General features: G+C 36.0%; 1 protein-coding gene across 1 annotated transcript; it reads right to left on the bottom strand.

Annotated features, from left to right (window-relative positions):
• Window positions 1-5,670: 5,670 nt before the first annotated feature.
• On the bottom strand, window positions 5,671-10,354 carry LOC127164727 (FAST kinase domain-containing protein 5, mitochondrial). The gene is given in 3 exon segments (XM_051108760.1): window positions 5,671-6,190; window positions 6,192-8,249; window positions 10,226-10,354. Coding segments are annotated over 2 exon segments (2,340 nt in total). The 5' UTR covers window positions 8,238-8,249; window positions 10,226-10,354; the 3' UTR covers window positions 5,671-5,896.
• Window positions 10,355-12,438: the final 2,084 nt, after the last annotated feature.

Consider the following 12,438-nt stretch of genomic DNA (forward strand, 5'->3'; position numbering starts at 1 on the left):
CATTTATTTCAATCATTTGTTTCAAAAAGTGAAACTTGTATGTTATATTAGTTCACTACACAGAAGTGTGCAGAAGACCATCATTGACACCCTCCATAAGGAGGAAAAGTCTCAAAAGGCAATTGAAAAAGAAGCCAGATGATCACAGAGCGCAGTATCGAAATATATTAACAGAGTGTTAAGAGGAAGGGAAAAATGTGGCCGGAAAAGGTGCTCAAGTGACAGGGATGACCGTAGCCTTCAGAGGATTGTCAAGCAAGGGCGGTTAAGAAATCTGGGGGAGCTTCATAAGGAGTGGACTGAGGCTGGTGTCAGTGCATCAAGAACCACCACATACAGACGTCTGCATGACACAGCTGTAGAATTCCATGTGTCAAGCCACTCCTGAGCCAAAAACAACGTCAGAAGCGTCTGTGCTGGGCTGAGGAGAAAAAGTACTGGTCTGTTGCCCAGTGGTCCCAAGTCCTGTTTTCAGATTAAAGCAAATTTTGCATTTTATTTGGAAATCAAGGTCCCAGAGTCTGGAGGAAGACCGGAGACGCACAAAAGTCAAGCTGCTTAAAGTCCAGTGTGAAGTTTCCACAGTCAGTGATGGTTTGGGGAGCCATGTCATCTGTGTGGGTCCATTGTCTTTTATTAAGTCCACAGTCAACGCAGCTGTCTACCAGGAAATTTTAGAGTACTTCATGCTTCCTGCTGCCGACAAGCTTTTTGGAGATGATGATTTTATTTTTTCAGCAGGATTTGGCACCTGCCCACAAAGCCAAAACTACCAGTACCTGGTTTAATAGCCATGGAGTAACTGTACAAGGAGTAACATACAAGTTTCACTATTTGAAACAAATTATTGAAATAAATGGACTTTCCCTCAATATTCAAATTTTTTTGGCACATACCTGTAGGTTGGTATTTTTTTTTCAGGGTTGTAGTTAAACTCTGCAGAGACACCAGCCCTCCAGGATCAAGGTTTCCCACTCCTGTTTTATGGTCTGATATTCATTGTAAAGGACTTTATCTATGGACTTTTTATAATACAAATACAAAGATGACTTCCTGGTTAACAACATCTGTGTGCTGGGAAAATTTCATATACAAATCTGAGAACTTGAAAGTGAAACAATACAATACAATACAATACAATAAATACTTTGTCCTTTTTAGAAGAATATGATTTACAGGAAAAACCCTAGACCCTTCATAATGTTTTTTCTTTCATTTATCTGTTACATATATTCTAATACAAAATGCACTGATATTGTTTTTATATGCCCAGTTGCTTAATTAAATACAAACAAACAAAAAACTAAAAATTTGTAGTAGTTGTGCAAGTAGTCCATCGGTTCAGTTGATTATAGATATAATTCTTACCTGATAACTGTATAAGCACTTGCCTAAATTGTGTAAATCTCTCTCCTCCCTGTGACTGTCGTGTTTTCTCTGAGTCTCAACTGTGTTTTATGTCGCTGAGCTCACCTAAATTTCTCAGTTCCACGCACATGTCTGGGAAACTTATGAATATTCATATATGCTCCGCCCACTGAAACCGGGAATCTTAGAAACCCGAAAATCTAACACCGGCCACCGCTTTACTGCTTCAGATTGTCCTGCGTCAGTGAAAGCCTTTAATACTGTTAGCTAAAAGAAATAGAGTGAATTAAGTGTGATTGAGACAGTTTTTAAAAATCCGCCTTGTGCAAGGTTTCTTGACATAAATTTAAAACATCAGTCTCAGTCACCCTTAATTCACCCTATCACAATCGAAATATCAAAAATCCCTATCAGAATCTGGCTAAAAATAATCAAATTAGTAATAGACGTCTGGTGCCCACTCACAAACCAAGAGTTCACTAAATGATTTTACTAAATTGCACCCAATAGAGATTCTTTCTGCAGACTGAAATAGGGATGAAGATGTGTATCTTTCTCTAATTGTTTCGGGAAAAGATTCGAAGCATCAGGAGTGTGGAAAACAGTGCCGTTTTGTAGCAGGTCAAAATTAACAGCCAGAATCCCTATTAAATAAAACTAAAAAATAAAAGTGTTAGGTTTTCTGATAATACAGTTTATAAATTAAAAGTGTGGCAATAAATCAAATGTAGTAGTAGTATAGGCCTGGCAACAACAACAATAATAATAGGCTATTATTATTATTATTATTATTAATAATAATAATACCAACAGAGTTGCTTTAGGCAAGTAGCCTAAATAGTGCTTCAATTGATTTTTGTTTTTTATACTTTTAATATGGCATAATAATATATGATAACGTAATATTTGAATGTTAGTAAACGGACTTGAACTTTCATAAACCCGTAGATCAAGATCTTGATAAAACATTCCGACACACAAAGCATTTAAAGTAAAGCATTCACGTGACTGAAAAGAAAACGAGCTTTCGCTTTGCGTTGATCGCGCTTTGAAGTTTCAGTTTCATGTGTATCACCACTAGACCCAACTATGCAACGTTTTAATTACAAGTACAGCACAAAGCCCAAACAATTAATTATACTCTCTCACACTCATAATCACAATTCAAAAAAAAAAAAAAAATAAATTTCATGCCCACCTAATAAATACTTACTGCACAAACCAAAACCTGACTGAAAATAAAAACTGTCTGCATGCAAACAAATTATTTCACACCTGGTTTTTCTTATTGATCAACCTAAGTAAACTGATTTAGAATATTTTATTAAATGAATTAGGTTAAATAACTAATACTATCACGATATTACATTGGAAATTAAATTGCATCATTTTTTATTTATTTATTTTTACATGAAAATATTCTCATGGACAATCCCAGCAGGTAAGCGTGGGAAAAGGTGTCTCGTTCAAGGTAGGCTAACAAAAATATTTTAATAACATAACATTTCTTAGGACTTCAAAATAAAGATAGGGCGCTAAAGTTATGCTAGAACACTTACCTGATCAGACACCTGATCCTTCAGATGCCAGTGAATGGATAAAATGATCTTCAAACAAAGACCAATAATAGTTTAGGGTTTATAATAGTACTTCAAAGAAAACTTTAGGATGACAATAACACTGTTTCAGTTTTAAAAAGCATTTATTATCAGATGACTACATCCAAAAATAAAAAAAATAAATAAAATAAAAATAAATAAAAAAATCTCTTCAATGCCTTTCAGCTCATGCATTCCTGGGGGAGACAAAAAACAATAAACTCAGCACAAGTGATACCAGTTTCATTCCTTAAGTCAGCTGATTAGTAAACAGTTGTCATGTGACCAACAATTTAAAATGTTCTCTTTGGTAAATTTAAGTTCTCTGTTTCACTTCCTAATAGTAGCCTATTAACATGATTAATACCTTGTATTCTAAGGACTGAATTATTACTTTTATGCACTCATTTAAAGTGTTTTGTCATTCTTCATTACTACCACTGATGGTCTACTTGTGTTCAGCCAAATCGATCCAGTCATTGTCTTTTTGTTTTCACAATATAAAACACCTTACATTGAGAACATTCTAATCTATAAATAACATGTTAAATAGACTAGATCTTATTTGTATGTTAATCTAAGAATGTTTTATGTTTTAAGATATCAAAAATAAAAATGTAAGATAGTTAAGTGTCCATTTTGTTAGATTTAATAGAAACTGGTGGTAACTCTCATGACCAATATTTGCATACAAAGACTAAACATCCATGGTCACCAATATTATTCAACTCTTGAATCTTTTTCAATATATCAGTAGTGTCTTGAATATATGCTTTACTTTCATGGTAATGAAAGTAAAAATGGTTTGATAAAATAGTCAATATATTTGGAAACAGGTTCTGTTAAACTACCATTCCCTCTGATCACACTGGTCTAGCAGGAGGGTTTTCTAAATTCTTATGGATTTTAGGGAGCATATAGAACGAAGCCAAATGAAGATTTTCATTAAATAAAAAATGAAATAATTTTTTTGAAATCCAACTGTTATCCAAAATATAAGCCTTTAATAATGCTCTCTATTCTCCAAAAGTCTACTAGCCTCTTCTATATATAGTAACCTTTTTAAAGACAAATTTTTAGCATTTTTATTCAGACAGCAAAGTGGGAGAGAGAGAAGAGGTGGGATCAGGAAACGTCCACAAGCCAGGATTCAAACTCAGGTCGCCCACAGTGGTGCTATATGTCAACATGCTAACCCCAAGGCTATGGCGCCAACATCATAGTCAACATCTGAAGTGGATCTAAACCTTTCATTAAAGTTGTCTGAAAACCAAAACAATTCTTGTCTTAGGACAACTTTGATGAACTTTTGATGATCCACTTCAAATGGTGACTACTGTATATATATATATATATATATATACAGGGGTTGGACAATGAAACTGAAACACTGGCCAATATAGTGTTGGAGGTTTCATGGCTATATTTATGCAGCCTGGTGGCCAGTCTTTACTGATCGCACATTCCACCAATAAGAGCAGAGTGTGAAGGTTGACTTTGTGCACCCAATAGCTCAAACATTGTACCCTGAAGGTGGTGCCGTGTATTAAGATGATAATGCACCAATACACACAGCAAGACTGGTGACAAGAGTGATTTGATGAACATGAAAGTAAAGTTAAACATCTCCCATGGCCTGCACAGTCACCAGATCTGAATATTATTGAGCCACTTTGGGGTGTTTTGGAGGAGCGAGTCAGGAAATGTTTTCATACACCAACATCACATAGCGACCTGGCCACTGTTCTGTGAAAGGAATGGCTCAAAATCCTTCTGGCTACTGTGCAGGACTTGTATTTGTCATTCCCAAGATGAAATAATGCTGTATTGGCTGCAAAAGGAGGCCAAACGGCATACTAATTGTGGTCTAAACCCAGGTGTTTCAGTTTCACTGTCCAACCCCTGTATATCCTGTTTTGTTGATCAGTTTGACCCACACTCACATTTGCTAACTGATCAAAATACTGGATAAACTACTTATTTGTTCTTGAAATTTTGTGAATATTTCTCATTAAGGGGCATGAATGTGCATGCAAAGTTTCATCACACAGATGTATTTTGGCTTCCATTAAAAAAAAAAAAAAAAAATTCAACATTTCTAAAAATTCAGGTAAAAACAGAAAACCTTTACTGTAGCTTGTCAAACACTAAAATATGAAATAGATGCAAAATTATGAAAATTAAGAGTCAAAGTTTACCTGAAACTGAGACTTGCCTTTTGATTTATCCAAAGGTGATTTTGATTGTTAGGGATTTTTTTTGCACTAGGGTACTAGATTGTTGTAGCACTGAAAATAAGTCTGAGAAACTCGTTTACCCTCGCAGGGTTTGAGAACCAGACACCACAAAAGGCACAGTTCAGACAGCAATAAATACTTAAACTAAGAAAAAAGAACATTGCAAAGTAGTAGTCATGACCAAAAAATAAAAAAGAAATACAAAAAATAATTTTGACCACAGATATGTTGGTCAAATAGGCCCCATAACACAATATGAAAAAAAAGATTGTGTTCCTCACAAACTTTTTAGTCTCTGATAGGCTACAATAGAGTTTTTCAGTTTTTAGTTGAATCTTTGGTATTTTCCATAGTGTTGATTTTTTTTCTTTTGTTTTTTTTTTGGTTTGGCAATTTGCATGGAAACCAACATGGCTCAATTTGACCCCCACACAAAAGTTATACACAGTTTTGAACAGGATGGTTAATCTAATCATCTTTAATAATGACAAAATCAAAGAATAAAGCAAAATAAAAACACTCATATAAAGCAAAACTAGATAAACACTGTAAAGCACAATTTGTCATTTATTGACTTTGTGCAACAATACAATCACATAATCGTTTCATCAAAACAAACGTTAGCCACTGCAGAAATGTTAGCGTAGGTTGAATAAACCCTGGTTGTTTAAATATGTAGAGAATTCAATTAATCTAATTTTTGGAGTCAGAACAGCTGAATATCTTGCAGTGCATATAGGCCAGTTTCTCCGATTGTGAGCGTCGCAGCAAGGGAAACCATTCCCAATGGGGCAACTCTACAACTCTGTATCCGGCCAGCGCAAGCTGTCTCCTCTTCAGTGCATGTAATCCAAGCAACTGCTCAGTCCGGTAGCAATAGTGATTCCTATGTGTCACTTGAACAGCCAGTCTCTGAATCGACGGTTTAGAATCATCTAGGTGAGGCGAACGCTTACGGGATTTGGTCAGCACCATCAGAAGATCGTCCTGTCAAATCAATACCAACATTAAAAATACTTTCTCTTTCACGGACTGCTTCAGCTCTGTGAATCTTTGTGAGGGACTGATTAGATGCCTGCACTGGAGTCTTTCGTGTATTAGTTAGTTGAGCTAGTAGGTCGTCAGTAATGGTAACTCCGGAGAGCCTTGCATCCACATTTTGAGAGCTGAGATTTTCTTGGCAAGGTCCGGAGGATACAGGAACAGGCTGGTCATTTCGATCTAAGTGCACTTCTAGATCAATCGAGCGCAAGTGTGGAAGTATCATGTGCTTGCGCACAAACATCTCTCCACCCAGTAGATTCCTCAACACATCTTCAGCCTCGAGCACCTCAGGCTTCTGGCAGATATCTGATTGAGCGAAATCCCATAGTAGTTTGGTTACTTCTTCACGAATTGCAAGACTAAGTCTTGGGACCGTTGACTTGGGTAACTCCAAGCCAACAGTTCCATCTAAGGTGAATAAGTCTTTTTTCAATTCAAGCTCTTGGGAATTACAAGCTCTGTTGACAAACTCTTCGCTTAAAGCCAAACTGAGCAGATCCTCGGGCAGCAGACCAGCAAAAGCAAGTCCAAGCAGACCTGTCAACAAATGTTCAGGGTATTGCTGAAACTCGATTTGGCGTTCTCGTAAAATCGCAGTGAGACATGGATAAAGGTTGGGACATTGTTTGGGAAGGACTCCCAAAGTCCCAAAGGCCCACAGCAACTTTGCAGCATCTTTACTCCGGTATCGATTGGCCACGCTGGGTAATCGTTCAGCCACAGCCAGGAGAATCCGGTCATCCCGGTAGTGCAGAGCGGAGCAAGCCAAGACGACATGCATGAGGCCTTGAACCTCCATTTTTGGTGCACGACGAGGAACCTCCGATCCCATGGCCTCCAACCACGGGAGATGGTCTAGATAGCTAAATCGCATAAGCTTCATAACATTAACAATGGCAAAATCACTCATATCCTCAACTACAGCAAGCGCCCTGTCCATAAGCCGGCGGGTCGCTCTCTCGGACAGGGAACATTGTGATTTGAAGAGGCCCAAGCAAACAGCGCTCAGCTCTTCAGGCTTCAACTGGTACAGATGACGCATAAGTAACGACTCGATGGGTTGAACGAGGGTATCCGGACATCTCCTGCCTTCCCCGATTATGTACAAGAGTTGAACCAATTCTGGAACACCCATCTGGTTAAAGTTTCGGCTCACATTGTCATAGAGCCTCTCGAGGTACTGAGGAACAACCCGACCGAGGCATCGCCAGCAGTCGGCGGCCAGCAGCAACTGGTGAAGCTCCATCTCGCTGGCTCGCCGACAGAACTCGGTTTCGTACAATCCCAGAATGCTATTGGATTGAGGCAAACCTAAGTTTACAAAGGCACTTAGTACATCCAATAACTGCGGCGTCGTGAAGTTTTCCAGGATTTCCACACTGTACCGCAGGAGCATGTTGAATCGTTTGTCGCCTCTTACGACCGCGGTTTGTTCTTGGGGAATCTGACTAAGTTTGGACAAGAATATAGATACTTCTGAAGGTCCCATGTTGCCTTTTTGCACCGTGACTTTATGAAGAACTAACAAGGCCTCGTTGAGGTCTACAGTAGACGAGCGTGGGGATGGGTCATGGGTCATGTTGCGGTATTCAGGCCGACATCTCTGAAAGGCTCGTGGGTCGTTGTTGACGCTTGACTCTTTGGTGGCATTTGGGGTTGAAACGGCTTGTGCGTTCTTAGTGCTGGAGAGCCGTCGTAAGGCGCTAATACTGTACGGGCTACGCTGTTGACGGAATGCAGGGTTTAAGGGGAGATTACGAGACAAGTTTTCTTCGGTTTCTGAGCGGCCCACGGTGGAGGAACGGGACGTTGGTCTCTGGTAGTAAGCTGAGGGGTTGTACACCAACATGCTTTCTGTTTCTTCTTCTCTCTTTTGCTCTCCATTTTCCACGTTTGATGATAAATGTTGGGATCTGAAGAGGGAAATGCAGCGCATGTGGGCATAAAGACAGCGCTTTGCCACATGATGAAACAGCACGGTCGCAGACATCAACAGCAGGCACTGGAAAGGATCATAAAATTATGAAATATTTCAGTTAAATCTGTGAAACAGGAACTAAAATCCATTCAAATATGATGCCTTGAGTTTTGACATGAATTATACTATCATTGACTCTCACGTCTTAAGATTAGTCAAGTCAATGATAGCAAATGAAATATACACAAGCTTGCTGAAATGCAAAGAAAACTTTACCAGTCAAAAGTTTTTGAACAGTAAGAGTTTTAATGTTTTATAAAAGAAATCTCTTCTGCACGGCAAGCCTGCATTTATTTGATTTAAAGTGCAGCAAAAACAGTAAAGTTTTGAAATATTTCTACTATTTAAATTAACTATTTTCTATTTAAATATATTTTTAAATGTAATTTATTCCTGTGATCAAAGCTGAATTTTTTTGCATCATTATTCCAGTTACATAATCCTTCAGAAATCATTCTAATATTCTTATTTGCAAAAACATTTATCATTATTATGTTGAAAACATCCGAGTAGAATTTTTTCAGGTTGAATAAAAAAAGTTCAGAAGAACAGCTTTTATCTGAAACAGAAATTTTTTGTAATATTATAAATGTCTTTATGATCAATTCAACACATCCTTGTTAGATAAAAGTATTAATTCTATAATTTCTTAAAAAAAAAAAAAAAAAGATAATGACTCCAAGCTTTTGAATGGTATAGTGCATAATGTTACAAAGGCTTTTTATTTCAGATAAATGCTGATCCGTGTATCTTTCTATTTAAAGAATCCTGAACAAATTGTTTTAAATATTGATAATAATAATTAAATGTTTCTTAAGCAGCAAATCAGCACATTAGAATGATTTCTCAAGGATCATGTGACACTGAAGACTGGAGTAATGATGCTGAAAATTCAGCTTTGATCACAGCAACCAATTACATTTTAAAATATATATAAATAGAAAGCAGTTATTTTGAATAGTAAAAATATTTAACAACATTAGAATTTTTGCTGTATTTTGGATCAAATAAATCCTGGCTTAGTGAGCAGAGGAGACTAAATGTTAATGATAAAAAAAAATAATTTAAATGTTAAAAAAGCATTAAAAATCTTACTGTTCAAAAACTTTTGACTGGTAGTGTATATATCGGCCAGGTGATTAAACAATATTTTAACTGTCAAAAACAAACAAACAAACAAACAAACAAAAAAAAAATTGTTTTTAAAAAACTGTCAAATATTGTTTTAATTATATATTTTAATATTTTTATAGTTAAATTATAATTATGATTATATCTAAAGATGCCATTTCTTCCCTATGTGATGAATATGTTTTAAGTTATGTTATGTTTTAAGATTTAAGACTATGTATGAATTTTTAAAAAAATAATAATGTGCATGGATAAATCTTGTATAATCAAAACTGCAATAAGAATTGTAACAATTTTAATTCATTGGTGACTTTAAATTTGGGTCTGTGAATGCTTTTATAAGACTAATAATTCAAGAAAAAAAGTAGTCAATTAATCCCAGGTATGTTTTTTTTTGTTAGTGAATGGAAAAGAATAGCCAGGACAATATACATTATTAATACAAATGCTTCATATTTATTTCTGAACAATCTATGTCATCGATTACATTTGTGATTTCGTATTTTAAACTGACCGACACAGAAAAGATTATAAAGAGACCATAAAAGACAATCTAACCCTTAAACATTAAAAATAATATGGGGGATTCTCGGATCATTTAAGAAACCGTAACAACAGATTCACTACTTATTTTCGTCAAACAAGAATTTATTCACATTATTTTACGCGAAATGACGGGTTTTTATAATGTGCGTTTACACAGCAAGAAAATTACAAGCGAGATGATCATAGCGTTATTTCCGTGTGGCGAAACATCTTTAACCAAACTTAAGTTACAGCACGTCCTTGACAGCAGCGAAACTCATTCATCCACATTTACACCGAAAACAACACACTGAGCGCGAATGACTGTAGAATGATGCACAAACCTTCAGCGCGTTTTCTTCAAGCAGTCTTCTTCAAGTCAGGTGTTTATTTCATGAAGAGACGCAGCAAAAACACTCATTTCTGTGCTGAATCCACACTGACAGCACGTACAGCATGTAGTGAAGTGCAGGTCATGCGCGCTACGGAAGCTCGCGGGAGACAAAAATGATACAGCGCGCATGCGCACAATGGAGCTACTGCACCGATGATCCATAGAAATGATGATTATTATTATTATTAACTGCTAACATTGTGTCACATTCGAGATGACATGGTAAATTGTGTGTTTTATTCTTTACAATTTATATATACAATGATAACGGACATTCGGTACTACCTTACAAATAAATAAAATAAAAGTCCCAGCATTTCTTAATATAAATATAAATATAATAATAATATATAATAATATAATATATAAATATAATATAACACACATAAATGTACATTTATATATATATATATATATATATATATATATATATATATATATATATATATATACACACACACACACACACACACACTGTGTGCAGAATTATTAGGCATGTTGATATTCTGGTCAGATTTTTTTTTCCAAACACATTTTACCAATTCCAAACCACATCAGTCTTAATAACTACTATTAATTTTGTATTTAATCATTTGTAAGTGATATATAACTGTCCATGAAGGCTGGAAGTGAAAAACTCCTTATATTCAGGTGTGCATAATTATTAGGCATGTTTTCTTTTACAGATAAAATGAGCCAAAAAAGATATTTAACCCAGACTGAAAAGTCCAAATTATTAAATGCCCATGAGAAGAACGCAATACTAATGCATTACAAGAATTTGCAAAGTTAAGGCTTGACCATTGGACAGCGAAATGCTGACCAGAAAAAACAGGTGGAGAAGAAAAGACGCATGTTAACTGCAAAAGAATTAGGAATTAAGGTGAAGAATTAGGTGTGACACCATCAGGAACCGTTTTCCAGAACTGCAACCTACCTGGAGTCTTCAGAAGTGCAATGTGTCAGGTTCTCAGAGACTTTGCTTGGTAAAAAATCCTAAAAAATGCCCCTGACTTAATAAGAATAACAAGCTGACGTGTTGTGAAAGACATGAAGACAGGTTTTTTTTTTAATAGGCTTTATAGACAGATAAGTTGAGAGTGACTCGTGAAGGACAAGCATCACATTCTCTTGTACCTCTGATTCAAGAATTTATCTTCCAAAATCTGGCAGTAAGTTTTGGGAGTTCATGTTTAGTCTCCTATCCTGAAAAATCTGACTTGCAGAGATGGACTAAAATGAACTCCCAAAACTTACTGCCAGATTTTGGAAGATAAATTCTTGAATCAGAGGTACAAGAGAATGTGATGCTTGTCCTTCACGAGTCACTCTCAACTTATCTGTCTATAAAGCCTATAAAAAAAAAAACCTGTCTTCATGTCTTTCACAACACGTCAGCTTGTTATTCTTATTAAGTCAGGGGCATTTTTTAGGATTTTTTACCAAGTAAAGTCTCTGAGAACCTGACACATTGTACTTCTGAAGACTCCAGGTAGGTTGCAGTTCTGGAAAACGGTTCCTGATGGTGTCACACCTAATTCTTCACCTTAATTCCTAATTCTTTTGCAGTTAACATGCGTCTTTTCTTCTCCACCTGTTTTTTCTGGTCAGCATTTCGCTGTCCAGTGGTCAAGCCTTAACTTTGCAAATTCTTGTAATGCATTAGTATTGCATTCTTCTCATGGGCATTTAATAATTTGGACTTTTCAGTCTGGGTTAAATCTCTTTTTTGGCTCATTTTATCTGTAAAAGAAAACATGCCTAATAATTATGCACACCTGAATATAAGGAGTTTTTCACTTCCAGCCTTCACGGACAATTATATATCACATATAAATGATTAAATACAAAATTAACAGTAGTTATTAAGACTGATGTGGTTTGGAATTGGTAAAATGTGTTTGGAAAAAAAATCTGACCAGAATATCAACATGCCTAATAATTCTGCACACAGTGTATACATACATACGCACACACACGTTTGTTTTTGTGAATTGTGGGGACTTTCCATAGACTTCTATAGTTTTTATACTGACCAAACGATATTGTCTATCCCCTAACCCAACCCTAACCCTAAACCTAGCCCTCACAGAAAACATGTCTGCATCGTTACACTTTCAGATAAACATCATTTACTTTTTTTAATCATTTTTTTTTTTACAG

The sequence above is a fragment of the Labeo rohita genome, chromosome 5, assembly GCF_022985175.1.
Source record: "Labeo rohita strain BAU-BD-2019 chromosome 5, IGBB_LRoh.1.0, whole genome shotgun sequence".
NCBI classification, from domain to species: domain Eukaryota; kingdom Metazoa; phylum Chordata; class Actinopteri; order Cypriniformes; family Cyprinidae; genus Labeo; species Labeo rohita.